General features: G+C 39.1%; 1 protein-coding gene across 1 annotated transcript in view; it reads left to right on the top strand.

Moving 5' to 3' along the window:
- Positions 1 to 23,172, top strand: part of ca10a (carbonic anhydrase Xa) — a 240,071-nt gene that overhangs the window by 99,472 nt on the left and 117,427 nt on the right. The window contains exons 3-4 of the mRNA XM_053341436.1: positions 5,658 to 5,820; positions 8,457 to 8,473. Coding sequence (XP_053197411.1) covers positions 5,658 to 5,820; positions 8,457 to 8,473 — 180 coding nt within the window. The remainder of the gene's footprint in view (positions 1 to 5,657; positions 5,821 to 8,456; positions 8,474 to 23,172) is intronic.

The following is a 23,172-nucleotide window of genomic DNA, read 5'->3' as shown; positions in this document are numbered from 1 at the left end:
TTTCCTGTCATTTTCAAGAAGGATTTTTGCATCACAAGAGGTCTCTCTTTCTCTTTCTCTTCCACTTGTCCTAATTCAATGCTTCCTTTAACAAACGATGACTCGACCCATAGTCAATGTTTTTTGCCATTGTGTTTTGTGTTTTTTTCTTCTCATAGACAGAATGGTTAAATGAAACCATTGGGAACTTGGAAATGAAATAAATTGCTCTTGATGGGTGGCTTTATTAAAATGTACTCACACAGTTCCTGATGAATGGCTTGATCTAATTGGCCTTTGTTATTAAAAGGAGTTTGGTGACGTTCAGACTGAAATTAGCTCTGCGTTGGTTGGGCATGTTGTTTCAGGTAGCAGTGGTGGCACCTCCACTGTGTCAACAAATTTAAATGAAAAAGAGGGCTACATCATTTCATGCAGAGTTATTGTCGATCTGAACATTGTCTAAGTAGTCGAGTTTTAAAACAAAACTGGCTTACCACCAATAACTTCCAACTTGATTTTGAAAGTTCATTAGCACCTTAGTAAAATGCTAAAATTACAATGGCAATGCTCCATGCTTAATCCTAAAAAACTCATGAGGGTTGGAAGGGGTGCAAAAGACTATAAATGCCTTCCGTCAGGGTTGCTGCAGTTTGGACCATTTGCTGACGAAGTTTGACTGGACAGATGTCATTCATTTTATAGTTATCTTAAATTTAAGGGTTGGATGGTTTTGGTCAACCATGATCCTCCCAAACAGCTTGAACACTCCTTTTCATCGATTTTCCAAGGCTGAACTTCTGCTGGTGGGATGAACAACAATCTTCCAGTAGACATTCAGTCATTTGGTATTTTGAGGTAGGTGTTGGAGATCACTGTCTAAAACGCTGCCCTAAAAAGTCTGGAGACTATAAGGCCATAGTAGGATTCACTTCTACTTTAGTCCAACGTCTGCATTTGTATGCTTCCATCTGTTCAGGTTTTTCCTTTATTTGAACTAATCTGTATTTACAGAACTTTATAGGAACAGGTTTATTACAACTTCCCGAACTCCATCGAAATCTGTATTATGTTGGCCTTTGGCTGCCACTGATATGTTACACAAAGCTCACCAGAATCACCAGGGAGCCCTGCTGCATCTCAGTCAAACATTATAGTTCAGTGAGCAGGCCTTTCATGAATATCACAGCTCAAGAGGCCGGCCTGCCAAAGTTTTTTATGCGGCTGTACAAATGGCAAAAATGGAGAAAGGCTTGTTTGAGTGTGAGAAACCACACATCTAGTCCCGTGCTGCTGCTGCTGCTGCTGCTGCTGGGCCAGCAGGCAAAGCTGCTGACATAAATAGATGCAGAAACTTGCCCCCCCCCCCCCCCCCCCGGTGTGTAAGGACTCAGTGAAAGTCAGCATGAAGTCCAGCATTGTATTTGAGGTCAAGTTCTAAGTGCTATTTCATAAAGCAGCAGTATTTACTGTTGTACTCTAGAGTGTCTCGAGTCAACATTTTTTTTTGACTTGTAATAAAGTCAAAATACTGACAGTTAGACACAGAAAGAACTCCCACCTTCAGCAGGATTACAGAGCAAAGCTTTTTACTGTGGTGTATGACTCAGTGTTGTGTGACTAAGGTCTTACAGTAAGCTGTAACTTATGTCTGTAGGACAGTCACCACACTGTATCTACAGTAGACCTATTTGTCATCCTCCAGTGAAGGATTATTTCATCCTGATATGAAACATAACTGCAACTTTAGTTCAATGTATCAAGGTACTGACTTAACTCTGCTTGATGTGATTACATAAATAATAGATAGGCTAAATGAACACCTTTTAATAGGCAATGAAAGGTCTCAACTTGTACTATGGAGATGCTTTCTGTCAAGTCCAGTTTGTGATTTTGTCCCTCTCCATTTAAATCAAGTGGATTCAAAACTGACTTCCAAGTTTGTTCCCATTTCAGATCAGACAGACATTAAATAAACCAGCTTATCTGAACTTATTTGAGAAAGAAAACAAAGGTGAACAGTAACATTTGACACCCAAACTGCAATTGTTAGCAACATTCTAGATGCCCTAACTTTTAGTATTATCTTTAAATGAAGTGGTTTAAATAATCTAGTAAAACTCTTGGCTTGTTTATAACCTGGCATGTTATCCATGTTTCTTGTCCTGTTCAACATTATTCCACTGATGTTACTATTTTCTTTGATTTCTTTATTAATTTGTGAGTATAATGTTACCATAACCAATTGGAATTACCCATGATGCCACTTTAAATGAGCAAGTTGGTCATATACCTTATTTGAAAGCTTTAAAGCAGCGTGAACTGATTTTTTGGTCACTTGACGAAGCAGAATAACAAACTTTAAACACAACACAAATATATTATCACTTTATAATGTTGATCTGTTGAGCATGCTAGCAAACAGTCAGCTACTGAGGCAGCTATACCTATTTCGAGCCAGCTGGTGACTATAAGTCCAATATCCAATCTCCTTTTAGCTCTGTTTTGGGCTCCACCAACTCGTTGCTTAATTTTACCCGCTGTTTACTGGACAGTTAGTGCACAGTAAGTTTATCAGAGCTTTTTAACTGAAAATAGTAACCTGCTGCGTCTGAAAATAGCTTTACAAGAGTGACTCAAAACTATGAGACCAAAACAATAACCTGAAAGACACAAAAAAGCAGTTTGTTCAAGCTTTAGGGAACTGCAGAACTGGATATTAGTTTACATGTGCTACTTAACCCATTATTGATATAAAAGTATAGACTAGCTCAGCTAAAAAGTAAAGTAAGTAAAGTAAGAACATGATTCTTCTATCTCAGAGAGCTTAGTCACTTGTATTTGTTGCATTACTTTGGATACATGCTCTCTGATGACATTTATTCATTGTGGGGAAACAGCATGAAATGAGCACATACCCCAGTTAACACCGTGCTCACGGTAGAAAGGATGATAAATAAAGTGCCACCTGTTTCTCTTGACTCCACGCTTTTATTTGAACAGTGATGTAGTGCTTTCTCCGTCGAGCATGTCTTCGAGCATCCACAAACAAACTCCGTGGCTTGGAGCCTCGTTGGACCGCTTGACTTGCTGAGTCTTTAGCTTTGAATTCACGCTGCGTCGTGTCTGCACCCCCCCCCCCCCCCCCCCCCCCCGTGATTCATCCCGAATTTGCATATTTTCAAATTATCTCTGCTTTTGTTGGAAATCTCGGCGGAATTTGTATTGCACAATTCCAGTGACTCATTTTCTGCATAATACTGTGTTCCTAAATGGAAAACGCTGCTCGAGGCACCAGCAGATACTTGTAGCAAAAAGTGTCTCCTGCTAGAGTTACCGGTGATAAGCCTTTGCTTCCCACCCTGCGAAGGAATTGAATTCTTAGTCCCGGTGGCCAAGTCTTACATAAGAAAATGACTGGCTGAGATGCCTATCACTCCCACGGTGCTGACATTCTCTCACTGTGCCAGCATGTCCTCTCAGTCTTATACTACATGTGTTAGCTGATTAAAGCCTGATTCCACCTCTCTCTGTTCTGTTATATCTCAACCATTCAGAGGGAGCTTTTGACCAAATTGCTAAAAGTCACTCCAGATTAGTTTCGCCCACTAAGCTCCGTGATTCTCATCTTGACATTGCCGGCTGCAGCATGAGACTTGCAATCCATGCCGCTGTGTCTTCAAGATGGATGATATGGGCGCATGGGAGCTTATGTTCAGAATTAAATGCCTTGTAGTGTGACATGGATCCCAAAAATAGTTGAGAATAGAATGCTAGAAAGCATGCAAGGTGACTGGCTCCTTTCTACAGGATTGATAGAGTGCTCCATTTATTACTGTGGTTTTCCACTTGTCCTTGTAATGTTTTATGCTGTACATTTAGCAGACTATGGTGTGGTAAGAGACGAGTAGTTTTAGTAATGGTAAGAACAGACAGAAACATCTGCTAAGAACACTGTAATTTCACCTGTATTTTAATGGATAAGATCATTTTATTAACTAGATATTTACTGTAGCAATGGTGGTTGTGGAAATCTCTTAATAGGAAACTGTCAAGTGGCAAGTGGCACTTACAGATGTTATAGTGATATCATCAGGGTTAACTTGGTCTGGGCTTGCAGACTGCAAGGCAGACAGAAAACCTGCATTACATTTTATTATAACCAATCTGTCTCTTGTGGGTTGGCCAAATTTGCTGTAATATCCCTTTATCCTGAACCATTCCTTTAGTTGATTATACAGTAATAACCTGGAGGTATATGATACAGTGCAGTGATAGGAAATACACTCCTGCAAATGTGTGATACTTCTATTGAACTAACTCAACTACTCCACTTACTTCTCATCTCTCAAAGAAGCCAAACCAGTACAGATCTCTCAAACAGTATTTTGTTTTCTTTTGACTGTTCTTGATTTTATAAGTCATGGTTCGTACGTCTTGTGTTCTTTTCATGCATTGTGGTCTCTGTTTCTTTTATTCCTTCTTTATCTTTTACAATGATCCGATAATACAACTCTTAAAAAGGGCTATTAAAGTGCCTTTCTTTAATATTTTTCTTGTATGTACTCATAAGTATGTCATAAACAGTCTGTACACCAAGCTAAAAATAATGCATTTTAATAAGGTACGGTATCTTTATTGATCTCCCTAGGGAGAAATTCAAAATTGACACAACAGTAGTCTCATAATGTTGAAAGTGATAAAAATACAATATGCAATAAACAATGTCTGTATAAAAGAATCTATATCTATTCCTGATACTATACAAGTGTGCTATATTCCTGGGATAAAACAGTAAGGACAGCCCCAGTCTTTTTAGTGTGAGTGGGAGGTACTGGGAGCTGTGGTGTTGTACAGTCTGATGGTATGCAACAGCCCACACCCCCCACCCCCCACAATAACTCATACCTTCATGAATGTTCTAATATTCAGTTTTTGTCGTACCTTGTTGTTTTATAGCTGTATGTCTTTTCTACAGGCCTCCTTAGTTTACAGTGCTGTTGAACTGTATGAGGTTATTGGGTTATATACTGACAAGTGTTTTCCACTCATTGATTTGAATAGAGAGCATTAAATATAAAAATCATCTATGTGTATAGGGTTAGGGTTAATTTGCTCAAACAACAGCCTCCAAAATGGCCATAAAGGCGAATTAACACCTTTTCATAGATAGGGTCTGATATTATTGTAGGGTTCCTGTATTAAACTGCATTCTTTTTATCTATCTATTAACTGACAAATTGTTTACATGTTGAATATTCCCTGTGTGCATGTATTCATTTATATTCTTACTACTTTCCTGCACAAGATAGGAGCATATGATTCAATATGGACCATAAGTATCGGAGAGGACATACACTTTATCTGCTATAGAGCATATTGATGGTGACATGAAAAAATGAATACATTGTTTCAGACATCAACATGAAACATCATTTAGGAGCAATTGGCAGGTTTAATCCTAAAGTATCACTACAGGCCATCGAATGCTCACATCAATTGAACTCTGCTAATTACATTTCTCCCACTGCGAGGCTTGCAGGTCTGAGTTCCCGAAAAATGCTGAGGCTCTAACTCTGGCCGTCACTGTGTGACCTTTCTGTAGAAATGCTTCTCCTATCTGGTCGGTGCAGATGATCACCCTTTTGAACACCCACTCTGTCTTTTTTGTCTTGCAGTGCCATCATTCTGGGGGCTGGTAAATTCGGCATGGAACCTGTGCTCGGTTGGGAAGAGGCAGTCGCCGGTCAACATCGAGACCAGCCACATGATCTTTGACCCCTTCCTCACGCCTATAAAGCTGAACACGGGCGGACGAAAGGTAAAGACACACCTACTACAGCTTGATGGATGCTGAGGCTTTGTCGATTCTGTTTGTTGCCAGTCGTGTCTCGGTTCTCGTGCTGTGTCGCCATTGTGTTGGTCGTTCTTTCCGCGCTATTGTAGTTTGATAAGGTGTATAACCCTGATCGATGTTCCTGACTGCTGTTTGTGCTGCCAGACAATGTAAGCTATTTATCTAACGAATGCTTCACTGGAGATAAAAACACAGAACGACTCACCCATTCAGACATGCACAATGGTTAGAACAGCCTTAACTTTATCTTAAGGGCTTTACAGATGAAATCCTGCAGGATGATATGGGATTAGTCGACCACATTGTTTATTACTGTCTCCTGTACAGTGGTGTACCAAGGACAGTGTGTATTAGAAATCTGTTCCATTGCAGTGCCATATGACAGCAACTAATTGGGAAGCCTTCACAGATGGTCTGCTTTCAAAAGTGCACATTTGCATGGTGAGATTAATGTTATGATTAGTTTATGTTTGCATGCCAGCAGTGAGTACAGGGTTAGCCATGGGCAATGATAGAGCATATAGGACGCATTGCAGTGGACCACCTATGGTAGGGGCAGCTCAAATGTCTTCATCTAGATCCCCAAACAGGCCAATTCTATACCCTTCAAGGTTCTGTTTGATCAGGTCATGGTCCTCAGGCCTCTTAATGCCAGAGTTTTGTCATATAGTATTAAACCTTAAAGACTGCTGAAGAATGTTAAAGAGATAATCAGGAAACCAATGATAAGAATAGTCACCCATAGATTATCTCACTGGTGTCATCTTTACTTGAAGTTAAATTAAATTTAACAATTCCTCCTTTTTTTAGAGGGCTCCCCTGCTGCTCCCTCAAGGACGGAACAGTGAGCCAGTACCCTGCAGATTCTAACTGCTATTAGGATGAATCAGATGGAATCAGACAGGGGCATTACAAGGTCTCATTAGGGCTGCATCTCAAACAATGAGAAAGGGACAAAGCTCTCAATGCAACTGCTCTACAAGTAATTCAGTAATTCATTTTGGATCAATCTGATGCTATTCGTCCAAGAAAAAGTAGAGTCATTTCAACAAGCACCCCAAAAATGACATGTGTTTATCAGTAAATGACCTAAAGCCCCCCAGAGGCCGATTTAATTATGACTACGGGGTTCAAAATAATGAATTTCACCACAGGAGTTTACTGTTTCTGTCTTGTTTAGGAAGGTTTTGGTGGATAGTTGAGTCAAGAAAAGCGTGAGACTTTGGCATGACCACAGTCTTGTTCCACAATCCACAGCCAACCCTGCATCTGTTAAAAAGTGCTAACAGTTACAAAAATGAGTCACATACAGTTGCAAAAATTAAAAAAAAAAAGTTGATTATTCGATTAGTTGCCAACTATTAATCACGTTTTCAGTTATTTATTTAAGAAGAAAAAGTCAACATTTTCCGAATACAGTTTCATAAATATGAATATTTCCTGACTTCTTTAGTCTTCTATGACAGTAAACTTCATATATCTGGGTTGTGGACTGTTGGTCGGGACAAAACAAGATATTTGAAGTGGTCACCTTGGGCTTTGAGGAACAATGATCGACATTTTCAGCATTTTCTAGCATTATATAGACCAAACATTTAACCAATCGATAATGAATTGAGATAACAACTGACAGACTAGATAATGATGTTGCAGCCCTTGAGTCATATAGGCATTTCCTGATCTACCTTTCTTGTTAAGGTCTGGTTAGACAGAAAACCAATGTGTTTAGGGTTAAGAAAAGTTTGTGGTTTGGTTTATAATATCTACTTTGTTGAGGTTACCTTCATCGCTATGATTAATGGTAGGAAACAAACAGTGATCTCTAATAACAGATTCCAACAGTTTGTGAACAGATTGAACCACTCTGACTGCCTCCAGACACACATTTTCTGGCTCTAACACAGCATCACACCACTTCCACTTTCGCTCCAGACCCACAGGACTCATAAATCACAGTAATATAAACATAAACTATATATAATACTGATGCTGCTGTTTTTCTTCAGAGGGACAGTGTGAGTACGTACAGAATACAGAATAAGTGAGAAGTAGCTGTCAGTCAGTGAAGGTTGAGATTAAGACTATAGAGAATTAATATAAGTCTGACTGATCATTTCAATCACACAAGTTACCAAGCCAAAATGACTACACACAGATCCATGACTTCTCCACATTTTACAAGCAAGAAACAGCTAATCTTATTTTCATCATTTATTTATATCACTCCTTTTAGCAGGTTTAATAGCACTCACATAGACAGCTGTACAAACCCAACCAACTGTCTCATGTGAGAAAACTTTCCACAGTCCAAAAACCATTTGGACTCCTTCCTTCTTTCTCTCTCTCTCTTTCTCTTGCTTTGTCTCCGTCCCTGTCTCTCTCTCTCTCTCGGTCTCTCTCTCTCTCTCTCTCTGCAGTGGCCTAAATGTAATCAGTTGTGTCTCCATCTCTCTGAGCACCTGAGCTGTCAGGCGCAGAACACGAAGCTGGCTTCACCTTGTCAGTGCTGATTCATCCCCGCTCTGTCTCTGGCTGTTTGGCAGCCAGTCAGCCTTGGCCAAACACGCAACGGAGACCAGTAAAGAGCTTCCTCTCGGCTCTCGGCTCGCCACACCGAGAGCTTAAACCTTACGTCCTGTCCAGGAGGAAGGCAAAGGGAAAGATTAACCCTCCTCAACCCCCCCTGTCTCTCTCACAACACACACACACACACACACACACACACACACACACACACACACAGCGAAGGAAGCAAGATGAACTCCCACTTTAATAGATTTCGGTGCTGCCCTGTATTATGGCTAATGAATAGTTAAAGGAAATTTAATTGACCTCCAAAGAGAAATTTTAATTAATGACAGAGAGACTATGCAAGGCTATGAGCAGTGAAATCAAAGTTATTAAAAAGGCGCTATTAATTGAATATTTACTGCCATAGATGAGCTGCAATTACTTGGAGAGATTTTAATGAATGTAATCACTTTGGAGTCCTCACTCTCTCCTCCTCTCTCCTACGTTTTTCCGAATAGTGCTTATGAAACAGGATTAGGTGTCTTTTGTCCTGGTTTTTGCTTTATTTTTCAAACAAACACAACGGGGAGGAAATCTATTAGCGCTGTGAAATTGGTGGCGGGGTGGGAGTAGGGGGGGGGTGGGGGGAACGTGGCTCTCTTCCTGCTTTTTGTTATTTTTGCACTTTGAAGTCAGGTGCACGCCGAGGAATAAACGACGCGACGCTTTGTGACGGTCGACAGCACTGGCAGCTGGTGTGTTATTGTTCAAAAAGGGTGTTAAGTCATGACGGGGGCGCTAAATGGAATTTGGGGTTGGGAGGTATTTCTTCTTCTATTGTTTGTGAAGAAACATCTCCCTCTTGTCCCGATGAACCAGATGAAGAAATTTGACAAGCATTGTGAGGTTGGTGTGTGTATATATATGTGTGTGTGTGTGTGTGTGTGTGTGTGTGTGTGTGTGTGTGTGTGTGTGTGTGTGTTACTGGCAGCCTCGAATCTGCCTAATTACAGGGAGTGTTAGGTAGAACAACAAACTGCAAGCTGTTGGCCCGCCAGCTTGTACTTTCACTCTGGAGGGAAAAACCACATCCTCCAGTTTGCCCAGCCAGCCCAGCCCCAGCTCAGCCAGCCAATCAGATATCAGTCAGAGAGCCAGCCAACCAGTGGCTTAAGCTCATTCTGTACATGACTTTAATATCCTCTGTTTGATATCCCAGAGGTGTGTGTACTTGTGTGTGTTGTTGGGTGTTTTCCAGGTGAACTGGCTGCAGATGTTTGCAGGTAGCCGAGGGGATTTTATTCTGCTCCTGAGTCAGTGAAGCAGATGCGCTGCTAACTGTGTCCACCAGGGGTTTACATGAGGGCATGGTTCTGCTAGTTCAATTTCAGAATAAATGTCCAGTTTACTAGTTCCTTGTACTGTGAATAAGACACTGCAAGTTAAGATTGGGCAATAGCACAAAATTGGGTTTTGATCCAATACAAAGTAATAGGATAACTTTATTGATCCCCATAGGGTGAAATTAAAAATTGACAGTGACAGAAAAATAAAATAAAATAAAATACTATATACAATAAAATAATATCTAAATACTATGAACAATAAACAATATATATATACACAATACATTAGTGGGAGTGGGAGGTAGTGGGAGCTGTGGTGTTGTACAGTCTGATGGCTGATATAATGGTACTACTACAATAATAATAATAATAATAATAATAATAATAATAATAATAATAATAATAATAATAATAACTATTTGTATAGCACCATTCATACAAGAAATGCAGCTTAAATAGCTTTACAATAAAATAAATGACATCCTTCACAATAAGATAACAGTTATAACATAATAGTGTTTTTAAAAAAAGAGCAAAAGAGAAAGAGGAAAGAATAAGAAACATTAATGTAATATAAGATGGAAAATACAAATCATTTTAAAATAGTACATAGTAAAATTGATTTTTTTTAGACAGAACATGTATTAAAAGTACTGTCATATACGGAAAGGTTTGATTTATAAGATGAAAGCATCTTGTGGTGAACACACAGCTGCACAGTGACTTTAATGAACTCCTGGTAGACATCTGCTAGTAGAATGGACTGTGTTGTATTTGTCAGGAGGTCAACATTGGTTCCTTTATGTACTCTATTACTTCATGACTGTGTTACTTCATATGTGTCCTTCTCTGCGCTGGCATGAAGTAAAAGAGAAACATTCATCACAACGTATCTGGAGTCCTTCAGAGAAAATGTCTAGTAGACTAGTACTGAAATCTGCACCATTATCATGAAGTGTGCATGTAAAAAAAATAATAATTGGAAGAAAACTAGTCCAAAAATTGCCAAATTGGTGCAATGTGCTGTGAGTTAGAGAGCACTTATTTTTTGATACCCCACTTCATCAAATTATAGTGAGGACCCAACAGCTCAGATGAAGTTCTCTTGAGCATTATTATTCTTTCTCCTTCCCTCTTTCCTTTTTTTCCCCACGCATTAATTCACAGTAAATTAGGGCAAACTCTTTTTGATGAATGTCTGTTTTGGTACAGAAACACACAGAATTTCTGGGAAGTTTTTGCGGTTGCTTAGTGATGCCGCTCTGATCATATCTCACCTATCATCAGAGTATAGATCATATTTACCCAACTGCTCAATACATGTTCCTGCTTTTGATATAGAGAGAGAGTGTCTAGTCTTCCCTTAGCAAAAAGTAGTTCATTCAAGTGTAATACAAGTATACTTATTTTATACTAAAACTGAGACAGTATACTTGAAGTTTACTTTTTATATACTATATTGTATATACTTAAGAATAGTATAGTGAAGTATACTTGGCTTATACTGAAAAGTACATTAATACTAAGACTTACACTTATACTTTAATACTAAAGCTTATACTTGTACTTTAGTATATACTTTTTACTTCTTTCTGCCACAAAGTACTAATACTTAGTAAATCTTGATCCAAGTCATTGACTCGTGCTTACATTTAATTTAGCAGAATAAAAATGTTTTTAGCTTTGAGGTATTACCCCTGTTATAAACTTATATGTTCAACATCATATAGTATAGAACTAATACAATGGCACTATATAGAAGAGTGTACTTGTGCTATACTTTAAGTATACTTCAATAAACTAAAATGTGGACTAGAAGTACAGTATATACCTAGTACACTAGTAGTATATAGATGAGTGTACTTGTTGTATAGTTGAAAGTGTACTTTTGTAAACTTAAAATGACTTTATGAAGTATACTTAAAGTATACTTTTATTAACTTAAAAAGTCCGAAGAGGTATTAAATTAGTATACTTTCACTACACTACACTACACTACAAGTACATGGTCCGTAGTATACTTGCTATACTTATACTTACACTCAAGCATACTTGATAAAATTAACTTCAAGTATACTACTTTTTGCTAAGGGTTTGCAATGAACATCCCAGCCTTGGCAAACCTCATTAGCACTGCCAACACTTCCTGTGGTTGTTACACAATAAAAGCCTCGCCGCCTTTACATTAAAACACTTTGGCGGTGAAACACATGCACCACAAGTGTTATGTTATTATCATAAGCGCTTTTACACATTATAATTAGCATACACCAGCAAGTGCAGGGGAGCCACAGAAAACAACTGGGCCCCAGCTGTGACAATGAGCTGGCAAATAGCGTTTAATGTGTTAATATGCTACAGGGGATCAGCATGGTACCACAACTGGTGCAATGTAGCAGAAAGTCAATATGTAAGCAGCAATGTTTCACACATGAATAACTGGAAGTCTCATGGTAGTGGATAATGTGACATTATCTACAGTAGTTAACTAATAAAGCAGTGGTGAAACATCTGGAGTTCACATGTTAATGCTGTTATTACATCATATCAAGGTTTCTTTTGTTCAGAGCATTATTTATAGTGACACTTTTGGCTTTGAAGTAACTCCTGGCTTGTGTGTGTGTGTGTGTGTGTGTGTGTGTGTGTGTGTGTGTATGTGTGTGTGTGTGTGTGTATGTGTGTATGTCGGGGTCACATTCAAACTCTTGTCATGTACCAGTGTTTGCTGCTGTACATAGTGTTGAGTCGACGGCATGACAAGCAAGAGTCTGCAAACACAAGCCGATGTCAGTCGCCGAAGGTTGGAACGCATTACAATAACGTAAATATTCAATTATGCAAATCGACGATTCAAATTAATTAGATACGAGTTTGGGTTGGGTGAACCTTCGAGGTTGTCGCCGCATTACAAAAAAAAAAAAAAAAAAAAAAAAAGGGGAGAGCGAGTGAGCGGCCCCCGCGTATGAAAACTGCAATTACCGTCATCTGACTGAGGCTTCTTCTCACTTCTCAAGGCGGGAGATTGCTTTAATTGCCTGGGCGACGCGGGGGGAATAGGAAGCTTGAGGGATTGTTCTCATGTCTCCGGAGCCGCAGCAGATAGCCGGACATGTAGCGCTGTTGTGTCGGAGCCAGCAGCCGTGGCGTAACCATCTGTGGGCCAGAATCTCAATGACAAAAAAACTGCACAAGAAGTGGGACAGAAGAAGAAGTAGAAAGAGAGGAAGAAGAAGAAGAAGAAGAAGAAGGACAGGAAGCAGGGAGGGGTCCTGATAGGAGCCAGGCTCAGGGTACGGTGGCCCAGATGGCCTTAAGACATGACTGTTGGTGTCCAGATGGCTGATGTACCTTCAGTGTGGCCATGAAATTCTGCTGGGATTTTTTTTTTTTTTTTTTTTAATACAGATGTTACTATAATGAAATGAGTGTGTTTACATGCCAGTTATAATCTGGACAAGAAACCTAGAAAGAGTATTCATATAAAGTAGTTTAATATGTTAACCCTTACTGTTCATATTCTACACTCCTCACAGTATAACCAAGATGAACCCTTACATACTGTTCAGTCAAAGTTGACCCATTTTAACATTTGAGATCAGTTAAAAAAATACTTTTTTTATTATTTTAGGCTTAAATTTGATGAATTTAACATACAAAGAAGGAACTGTCAAAAAATGTTAATTCTTCACATTTAATATCATTTGTTTGTTTTTATAGTTTTTTGATTAAAAACTAAACATTTCTGCTTCATTAAGGATTAAAATCACCTTTATCTGTGACTGATGAGGTGTTTATGAATGATTTGTGCTTCAAAAGTCTGTTATTGAGACTAATTGTGAGGAAATTGTGTGACGGGTCAGAATATGAACAGTATGTAAGGGTTAACCCAGTCTAAGAATACAAAGTGCCAAAACCAAACTTTGAACCACAGATGTGTTTAGAAAGCATCAATAGTTTTCCAAGTTATGTATCAGTTAGTTAGTAAGACAGGAAATTGGATGATAAAAGATGCAAATATGAAATAAACAGTGTAATGTGGGGGATAAAGTGTACCGTCATTGGTCTCCCATTGCTGATTATTAGATGGAGACACTCCAATAGATCAGATCCATCAGAGCTGTAAATACAGCAGCATCAACACAGCCACAAACTCAACTCAACTGTTTCATAACTTAATCATGACAGAAACTAAACTAGTGGAAACAGACACTCCAGCACTGCCACACAGGATCAGCCTTTTCTTTGTATAAACACTGAATTCTCAATATGATGATGATAACAACTCAACCTCAGGATTCTGCTGGGCCTATAAATATTCAGTGACTTATAAAGCTGCTGCAATGTTTCTGAAAGGGAAATTTTTCTTTATCAATGTTTCCTGAAGCAAAACACTTAGTCTCTAGAATGACAAAAAACTGAGCTAATTATGATAAAATTGGTTACTGTGCTTTAATAATAATAATAATAATAATAATATGGAGTATGACAGAAATTGAATTCTATGACTGAACATCATTAAATTAGTTTCATTATAGATACCTGATACCTTCTGGTAGATTACATAGTTTTTGTATTATATTTATTCTGCTTTAAACATATAGTTTATGTTAAATATACAAAACATAATAATCAAAAAGACTTTTCTGATAGATAATGTGTTTGCATCTTTACTGTCTTTAAGAAATGCACAAAATCCATCTGCTGATTACTATCTTGAATAATGTATTATTTTTTTGGTCTATAAAATGTAAGAAAAAGTTGAAACATGGTGAACAAAGCCAATGAATTGTCCCAAGCAGCAATCCACAAGCCATAGATATTCAGATTACTGTCATAGAAGACTAAGGAAACCAGAAAATATTACTATTTGAGAAGATGGAATCAAAGAATTTGGCATTTTCTTTTTAAAAAAGTCCCAAAGTAGTTGCACAGTTGAACAATCTATTGTCTAATCAATGAATTGATTCATCGTTGCAGCTTTAAAAACATTTTTTCCTATGCATAAGGAAATGGAGGATGCTAAAGCCGATTTATCAACTGTAAAAAAAACCTCATGTAGATGATGTCAAGTGTATTCTCTAACTGACACTTTCCTATGACTTCACATTTTAATATCAGCTGTTTGATCACATGGATCTATACTCTAGCACTGTGTTGTACTTTGGACTTCTTTCCTGTGAGTTTAAACTTGATTTAACAACAAAATGCAACTTTTCCTCACATCTATCTGCTTTGTGCATTCTCTCAGGCGAACTTCAATCAGCCGTGTGTTGCCTCTCAGCATGTGGCGTGGTTCTCCTGTCGGGTTGCTTTCGGCCTCAACACGGCCCCGTCACGCCTCTGGTTTGAGATAATATGGCCAATTCACACGGAAAGCATTTATAAAAGTGTTTTGGCCATCCGTCCCTCACGCATCTCCCAGAACAGATTCGCTTGCGTTTTATTAATTGTATCAATCCAGTCTGAATCCCAGGCATCTAACAGAGACCCCCTGCGTTTTTTTTTCTTTTTTACACGCTACGAGTCCATTTCTGTCGCGTTTAGTGAAGCGTAATGTGCACAGACAGCTGTTTAAATCACACACAAATATCCAAATACAAACCCTGTCAATTTCCTCCCGTGGAGCTGACATGCAAACTATTTTGGTTCAGTAAATTTCAGCTGACAGTCAGTCAGAGTGATGAAGGAAGTTTTAGTCCGGCCGCTGCAGCTGACAGACGGCTGCTGCTGTGGACAGAGACGCTGACATCTCACTTCCTGTGTTAGATTAGAGGAGCGTGTACTGCTAGATTGTGGTTTTTTTGGGTTGTTTTGGGTGAGGGAGAGAGATGAATAGTGTGTGAATAGAGTTTACACAGGGAAGTGGGTCAGAGTAAGTACTTTTACTGCTGTCCTGCAGATTTCACAGCACAGACACACAGGTAGCGGGACAACACACAGCATGATGCGCAGGACTGCCTCCACCTTTTCCTTTACAAATAGCTGCCACAGCAAGAAGCAAAGAAGGCCTGTGTTGTCCTTTGATGGCTACAGGGAGAATAATCTAACTTTATTAATCCTTACAGGATGTTTGATTTCTCCGCTGTTGAAAAATCATGTGATCTTAGTTGGATTCTGTCCAGTGTAAGCTTGTTTGCAGCCTTTCCAGCCTGTTTGAAAACTGATGGATCCCCTCCTCAAAGAGCCGGTAATGACATCTCAAGGGAGGAGGCTGTGTAGTCTTAGGGCTCAGCTGACAGGGGGCTTTCAGGGACGAGGCGCTACTGATGTTCTCCAAAGGAAAGTGGCCGCTACATTTCAGATGTTCATCTTTATTAATGTGTCAAACCGCTTTCTGTGATTATGAGTTTTAGCCTGAATTTCACTCTTGTTGTTGAGTTTGTGAAACAGTTTGGTAATAGCTGATCTAGGGTTGCAACTCACTGTTATTGTCATTATCTTTCTCATGAATAAATTCTTAAGTTCTGAGAGCCCAAGATGACGTCTGCAAATGTCCCATCCAACAATCCAAACGCCAAAGATAATTTATAAAGATAAAAAAACATCATCCAACTGAGAAGCTGGAACCAGAGTTTGGCACTTTAAATGCTTAAATGATTGAATTAATCATCTTATAAAATTATTTTAATAATAAACGTGTTGATTGACAAAGTAATCAAACCACTTGACAGTCTTACTAGTTAGAATTTGTATTTAGCAGCTTTAGAGATACATATTTTTGTAGTTTTGGGGCCAAAAAAAACAGAAAAGAGTGAATATTAGACTTCTGTTAGTACAACTGTGTACTTACTTGTGTAGTGTGCACATTTCGATAGGTTAGTGAACTGTTGTTCGCTTATCGGGAATGACGGTTAGCTAGTTAGCAAGCTAGTGTCAGCATTAGCGCTATCGTTCGTGGTACCAAATCATTACAGACTGCTAAATGAACACAACAAACCTACTGATGGCAACAGTATAGTTGTGCTTAGTGTCAAAAACACATGTATAATTTACTTTTGTATAATGCAGCGATGATCACCATAGTTACCAAGTCTTCAGCCGCCATTTCCAGTTTGAACATTTGCTACATAGCCTACATGGCAACTGTAGAGGTTGAGAAGTGTCCATAGTTCCACAGTCAACTTTTTGACCGATTTGAATGTACTATCCAGGAACCTCTAGTGCATACTTCCATACTCAGTGTGGAGAAGTTCTCAAATTATTAATTGTAAGTACAGAAGTATACGATTTGAGACACAGCATAACATTCATCATGTGGACACAAACAAGACTTCAAGTGAATGCTGATGTTGCTCCATATTTGCTGGATGTGTAAATAAGCAACTGTTGCCTAACATATTAGCCATAACAACTTTATTAATATGTCAGGGTTGTGTTTATAGCTGTTTGGCTGCCCCCTATTGGCCAATAAAAACATAATATTGCTTTAAGATTATTTCAACTACAATTATCATTTAGATTTCTACTTTTTTCCCCATAAAGAGTCTATAGGGTTGTTTAAAGGGTTAAAGATTTCCCACAGATGATAATTACAGTTTTCATCAATTATACAGTAAATATATAATCAGAGCGACTTCATCATTTTCAGGAAATCAGATGAAGTTACGGGTTTCTAATCAAAGATGACCTCTCAGCATTGGCAAAGTAATCTGCTGGTCTAACTCTAATTGAATAATTAGCTTTTTTTTGTAAGTGATGGAGAGATTATTCTCTGTTACATCATTATCAGGGAGCCTTATGTCTGTATCCACAGAGGACTTTCCCTCATACCGCTCTAAGTGGGTCATCGGCTCTGCGATAATTCCTCCAAATGCTACCTGTGTTGAGATATATGGGACCAATCTAACCAAATCAGGCGGGCATAATTGATGAAGTCAAGCCAGTGTCCATTGGGACTCTCTGTGAGTCTTCGCTGCTGATGAAGACGAATTATTTAACCTAACAAGGTTACTAGACTTCCCGGAACTTAGACATGCAAGCCAGTAATTAGAGTGCAGTAACTGGCAGGCCTGTCACACCAACAATCCCTCACCAACACACACACACATGGATACACACAGTGGGTATGGCACCAACATTAATTTGGAGTGGGATAGAGGGAGAGGGAGGGAGGGGGCGGGGGGGGGCATGGAGCTGGCAGCTGGGACAAGAGCAGACAGCTTCCTGACAGACTGGCAGATGAGATGAAAGAGGAAACACAGGCACACATTCTCACGTTGTAGATATCAATCCATTCGCTCAGCTGTGCAGGTGCAGGATGGGATCGAAGCTCTGGGAGCAGCAGATGTGCGTGTGATGGAAAACGAGCACAATTCTGGCGTTGCGACATGTGTGCGACACGCCAGAATTTTCAATTTTCATTTCTGGCATGCGAGCACGAGTACAGCTCAAACCAAAGATATCCTCATGTGTTCACTGTACACCAATCCATCTCTAGAACGTCCATGTCCACGCCAAGCTGTGTTTTCTGCCATAAAATGAGTCAACTGGGCTGTGCACACTAGTCATTTCATATTCATTAGATGCTCATCCAAACAGTATTCATGAGATCACCGCTCTATTATTAATATCATGCTGCTAAAGGGGAATTCCGCTGTTTTACACCAAAAGTCAGTTTTTGTAGTCATGGGGAGTGCTGCCTGGCCTGTGAACGCAGTTGTGTCATGTCTTCTGTGGCTCTGTAGGGACATCCTGGTGACATCACTATGATGTCATCGCTTTGGGCTTGGGGATAACACATTTTGCATACAAATTCTATGCTACAAGACTGTGGATGTGTAGTGTGGAAGATTTGTGCATTTACTACTATGTATAGAGGGCCTAGGAAAAATATGCCACTTGTTGCATTATGGGAAATGTACTGTAGGATCCAGTGCTTTTGGTGGCTTTCTTATTTTGTTACATTGTTTTGCAAGCACCCTAAACCTATAGAGGTTCATCATGAAATCATAATCATCATCTCAAAAATGTCATCTCATTTGAGTAACAGGAAATTAGTAGCAATTTCGTTTTGTTCAAAGCCAAAAAACTTTGCATAAGACCACTTATAAAAACAGCTTCCTGACTGCTTTCTCCACCATTTGGTCATTAATATGCACCAATGTGAATAATACAACAACTAGAACACTGACGATGACATAACTACGATGACCTAAAAGCAGCCAGATTGTCGAACACCAGGGCTTTTCATACCTGTGTCCGCTCACATTGTGACACCTTTGCGTGAAGCTTGCATGATTTTAATATGAACCTACATGTTTTTTACTACTTATCTCTCATCCATCATAGCGGCTGACGGCAAGCCCGAGGCCCCTCACTCATATATCCGTCAGCAGGGACGAAACCTGCTCCATCCACACTCATCTCTCCTCCTCTGTCTTTTTCACCCACCCAGTCATTTTACTTTGGCTTCTAGAGCCTTTTTTTGGACCCTGATGGTAGAGTAATGATAGTCCTGTTTGTGTGGGCTCGGTGTTTCAAAGGGGAGATGTACATAATAAGGAGTCATTTCACCCAATGGCACCGTTTTTTTTTGTTTTTTTTTTATCCTACCCTCGCTATTTGTAAGATAGTGGGCATTACAAAACAGATATAAGCCAGCACTTAGACTCAGTCCCAAGACGCATTACTGTTTTTGTAGTGAAGGTAGGTGAAATGCTTGGCTTTGAAGAAAGCTCTGCTACCTCCTAGCAGTGTTTCTTTATGGATAAACTGCTATTTTTTTCTCCTCTCTCTTTCTCTCGCTCTTTCTTTCCACAGCTGTGCACAAGCAACAAGTTAATCTCCCGCTCAAATCCACACATTTTAATACACTGAATTAATTCAATCACTGTGTGCCAAAACCGTTTTGACATTTCACTAACGCCAAGCTCCGCTGTGGAACATGTGTATTGGAAATCAGTCAGAATCAGCAGTGGTGTCATCTCAGTGAACACAGAGGAAATTACTTTATGCATGCTTGTTGGTTGCAGAAAAGATGATGTCCGTAACATTGTCCATATAAGAGGGTTTTTGTTATAGCATTGCTTAGGGTACTTTTAACTTCATCACCTGGAAGAAGATTTGTGTTTAGTTTTTTATCATCTAACAAATAAATCCTACTAATTACCCTCTGAAGCTGCTTATAACATATTCTCAGTGATGCTGGGAGTCAATCTGCAGCATCAGTAACAGGGCCAATTTTTTTTTTAAAGTTGATCAGCTCCAGTAAATAAAGCATCATCTATTTCTGATCTTCTGTCTCCGCTTGGTATGCCAAAAATACCCTGCTGAATGGAACCTGGAAACACAAAAACCTTCCCAAGGCGCAATGTTGCGAGTGAGCGGCAGAGCGGCACAAACAAATTAACAACAACCGTTTCAATTAATGATATTCACACTGGCAGCAACTATCAGTTCTCTGGTGTATCACACCTCTGAGGTGCTGCTGTTCGTTCAGCTTCAACAGGCTTTGTTTGAACTTCATGCAAAGACCTGCTGCCCAAATCAAAAACCTTTCAAACACACCATGGTATTCTATAGAAAACACCCAAAACACCAGAAGAAACCATTATTAGAAAGCTTTGATTTCTTGATGCCTGTCTTAAGACCCATTCAGATGGGATGAGGTGAATTAGAGTCAAAATTCATTCTCTTCCTAACTCAAATCCTCACACTTTGAGATGAAACACATATTGTATCTTTCAGTGGGACTTACACTTCATCATCATCATCATCTCATTATATATCATTACACCCATCGCTGATAAACCTCTGTAAATCCGCTTAGAAATCATAGAAAAAAAGAGGCTTCAGAACTTGCCTGAGAATCATCACATTTTTAAAGTTTTTTTCATGACAAAGTAATCCAGTGATAGGCCCTTTCTCAACCCCCCCCCCCCCCCCCGACCCCAACCCCTTGGCCCTAATGGAGCCATAAGGGTTGGGTTGTTGAAATCTTTAACGAGGAACATTTCCTCATCAGTAGCCAATGATGGTACATTTGTAACACACCAGCAACAAGGCTGTACTTGACAGAGGTTTTGAGTCTTACATATTCCAGTGGATTTTAAATGTTTTGGATGATTATTAGCCAACATTACATTTATGGGCTTCTTTCCCTGCAGCCGTACTCATGTTCATATTGTGCAGCCACAGTTCACAATGGATTTTGGTCCTTCCACCACTCTGTTTGGAGTCTGCAATAACAATTACAAGTATGTTTTAATTAGTGTGTGACCACCTGATTGTTGCAATATGCAACCTCACCACTAGATGTCACTAATTCTTCCACATTGCATCTTTAAAATGGATCTGAAAGAGAACAGCAGTCCATACATATGCATTTTGGGGGTGTTGTTCTCCTGATGGTTTATTTCTTTCCATCATTATATCGGTTCCTAAAAATATCTATGATGTTATGATTATGGTTTCCATCTATCGTATTAGCAGAATCATTCAACTTCGTTCTATTCTCACATAAAAGCTAAATCTCTCACTGAGCTGGTTGACAGACAAGAAACACTTCACACTGACAAAAACCCCTCTAAGATCCACTTTAAATATGAGGACGTTGCTCTGGATGAGATTTAAATTACAGGAGGAGCAGCGAGTTCGCAGAAGTACAATGGATGATTACTGTTGTAATTATGACTGGGGTGGAGGTGAAAAACCTCCCCGAGAGAAATAAATCCAGTCCGAATGGGGCTTTAGGCTACATTTTGCAATTTACAGCTGCTAATATATGTAAATATAAATATTGGATGGGGATTCGGAGTCAGGAAGAGGTCAGGATCATAGTTCTCAGGACTGCTGTTATTGCATCTACTGGGGAATGGAGGAGAAGGTTAGAAAACTGGTCTTAAACAAACACATTGACATACTTGAACCTAATATGCTTATATTAACTTTTAGAACATATACCTAAATATATCCAAAATAGACCATAGAACAATTCCACCAGACCCGTGATCATATTTTACACCCTTAAATTCAACTTCATTCATGTTACCTTAACTCTTGTTCTTCACCATGTCACCAACATCATCTCCTACATATTACCTTTACATGAACGCTGGTCCCTTTATGCTTTATTTCAATTGTTATTCATATTCAGGATGTGAAGTGAAACTCTGTGCAGAAGTGTCTTTGACGCCCCCGCATGTCTGACATGTCTGTACTGAGCAGCAGGTATTCTCAGCAGGAGACCTTCACTTATGGCTGTCCTGACCACGTGTTCATCAAACATGTATTTCTGTATTCTTTCTATTTTTGACATTTTTTCCATCATTGTACCACCTACAGCACAGTGCATATATTAAGACATGCATTAAAATTAATGAGACGGTTTAGATATCTGAATATGGGTTAGGAAAACATAGTTTCCTATAATATTTTATTTGGCGGCCTGTATTTTATATACTACTATTTTATATAGAGAGATAGGATGGCAGTGTTGATCATATGGCAGGAAGAAACACTGTGTAGACAGTGTTGTAACAGTGCAGTGCAGCATTTCTGACAGCTGTCATTCCAGTAGCAAACATCTGGATTTCAGACCTGCCAACCCTGGATGTGTTTTTTTAGTACAACCACTTTGGCAACCTAGATGCATCAGATGGGAATCACTGCTGTTCCCACAATAAATGATTGTACATTATTACATTTATTACATACTGTTTACTTCATTTGCAATGTGGGTGTTTTTTTTCTAGTGCCCAAGTCTGAAATTTGTCCCCAAAAGTAGCTTATGGCAAACCACACACAAACCACTTTCAATTCTCTCTTTCAGTATCTCATGGGGACTTTTCCTTTCTTAACACTCTTCAAAGTGTCGTCAGTGAAAAGCCAGTCAGGTTACATCTCATGTATATGTGTAACCAGAAGCTAAGGCTTCCCTTCATGTTATTGCACACTGCTAAAGTCAAAATAATGAAAAATGTCTGTCAGGAGTTCCGGGGCTGAAAAGACAGCAACACGTTATGTAGCCCTTAAGTTAGCTGACAACCTGTTAGCTATGCTGTTAGCTAAGCACAAGTGTTCGTGGTTAGAACACCTGTGTTGTCAGTTAAATGTCTGTCAAACCTGTGAGTGCTGTAGCTCATTTCATTCAAAAACTAGCACCATCTATTCAATATAATATTATATATTTTCATCCAGGTCCAGACATTGTATCAGGACTGATGTTAAAAGCTGCTGTACGTATTGTTGCTAAAGGTGGTGGAATTAGTTTGAACTACTTTATATACTAGTCCAGTGGTTTCCAACTTAGTGTTCGGGCTCCTCCAAAGGATCAGCAGATATATCCGAGAGGTTGTGAGATGATTAATGGGAGAAGAAGGAAGGAAAAACAAAGCTCTGTTAAAATTTTGGATCATATGAAAATTATTTGAAATGTGACCCAGACTACACACTGCTTTTTGTAAGACGTCAAAAGACCAAAAACGTGTTGTACAATGGAGACACATCATGATTAAGTTTTAACAAAAGCTATTTATTTAA

This window comes from Scomber japonicus, chromosome 20 (assembly GCF_027409825.1).
Source record: "Scomber japonicus isolate fScoJap1 chromosome 20, fScoJap1.pri, whole genome shotgun sequence".
Lineage (NCBI taxonomy): Eukaryota > Metazoa > Chordata > Actinopteri > Scombriformes > Scombridae > Scomber > Scomber japonicus.
Note: the sequence above shows the minus strand (reverse complement) of the source record. Positions and strands in the feature narration are given on the sequence as shown.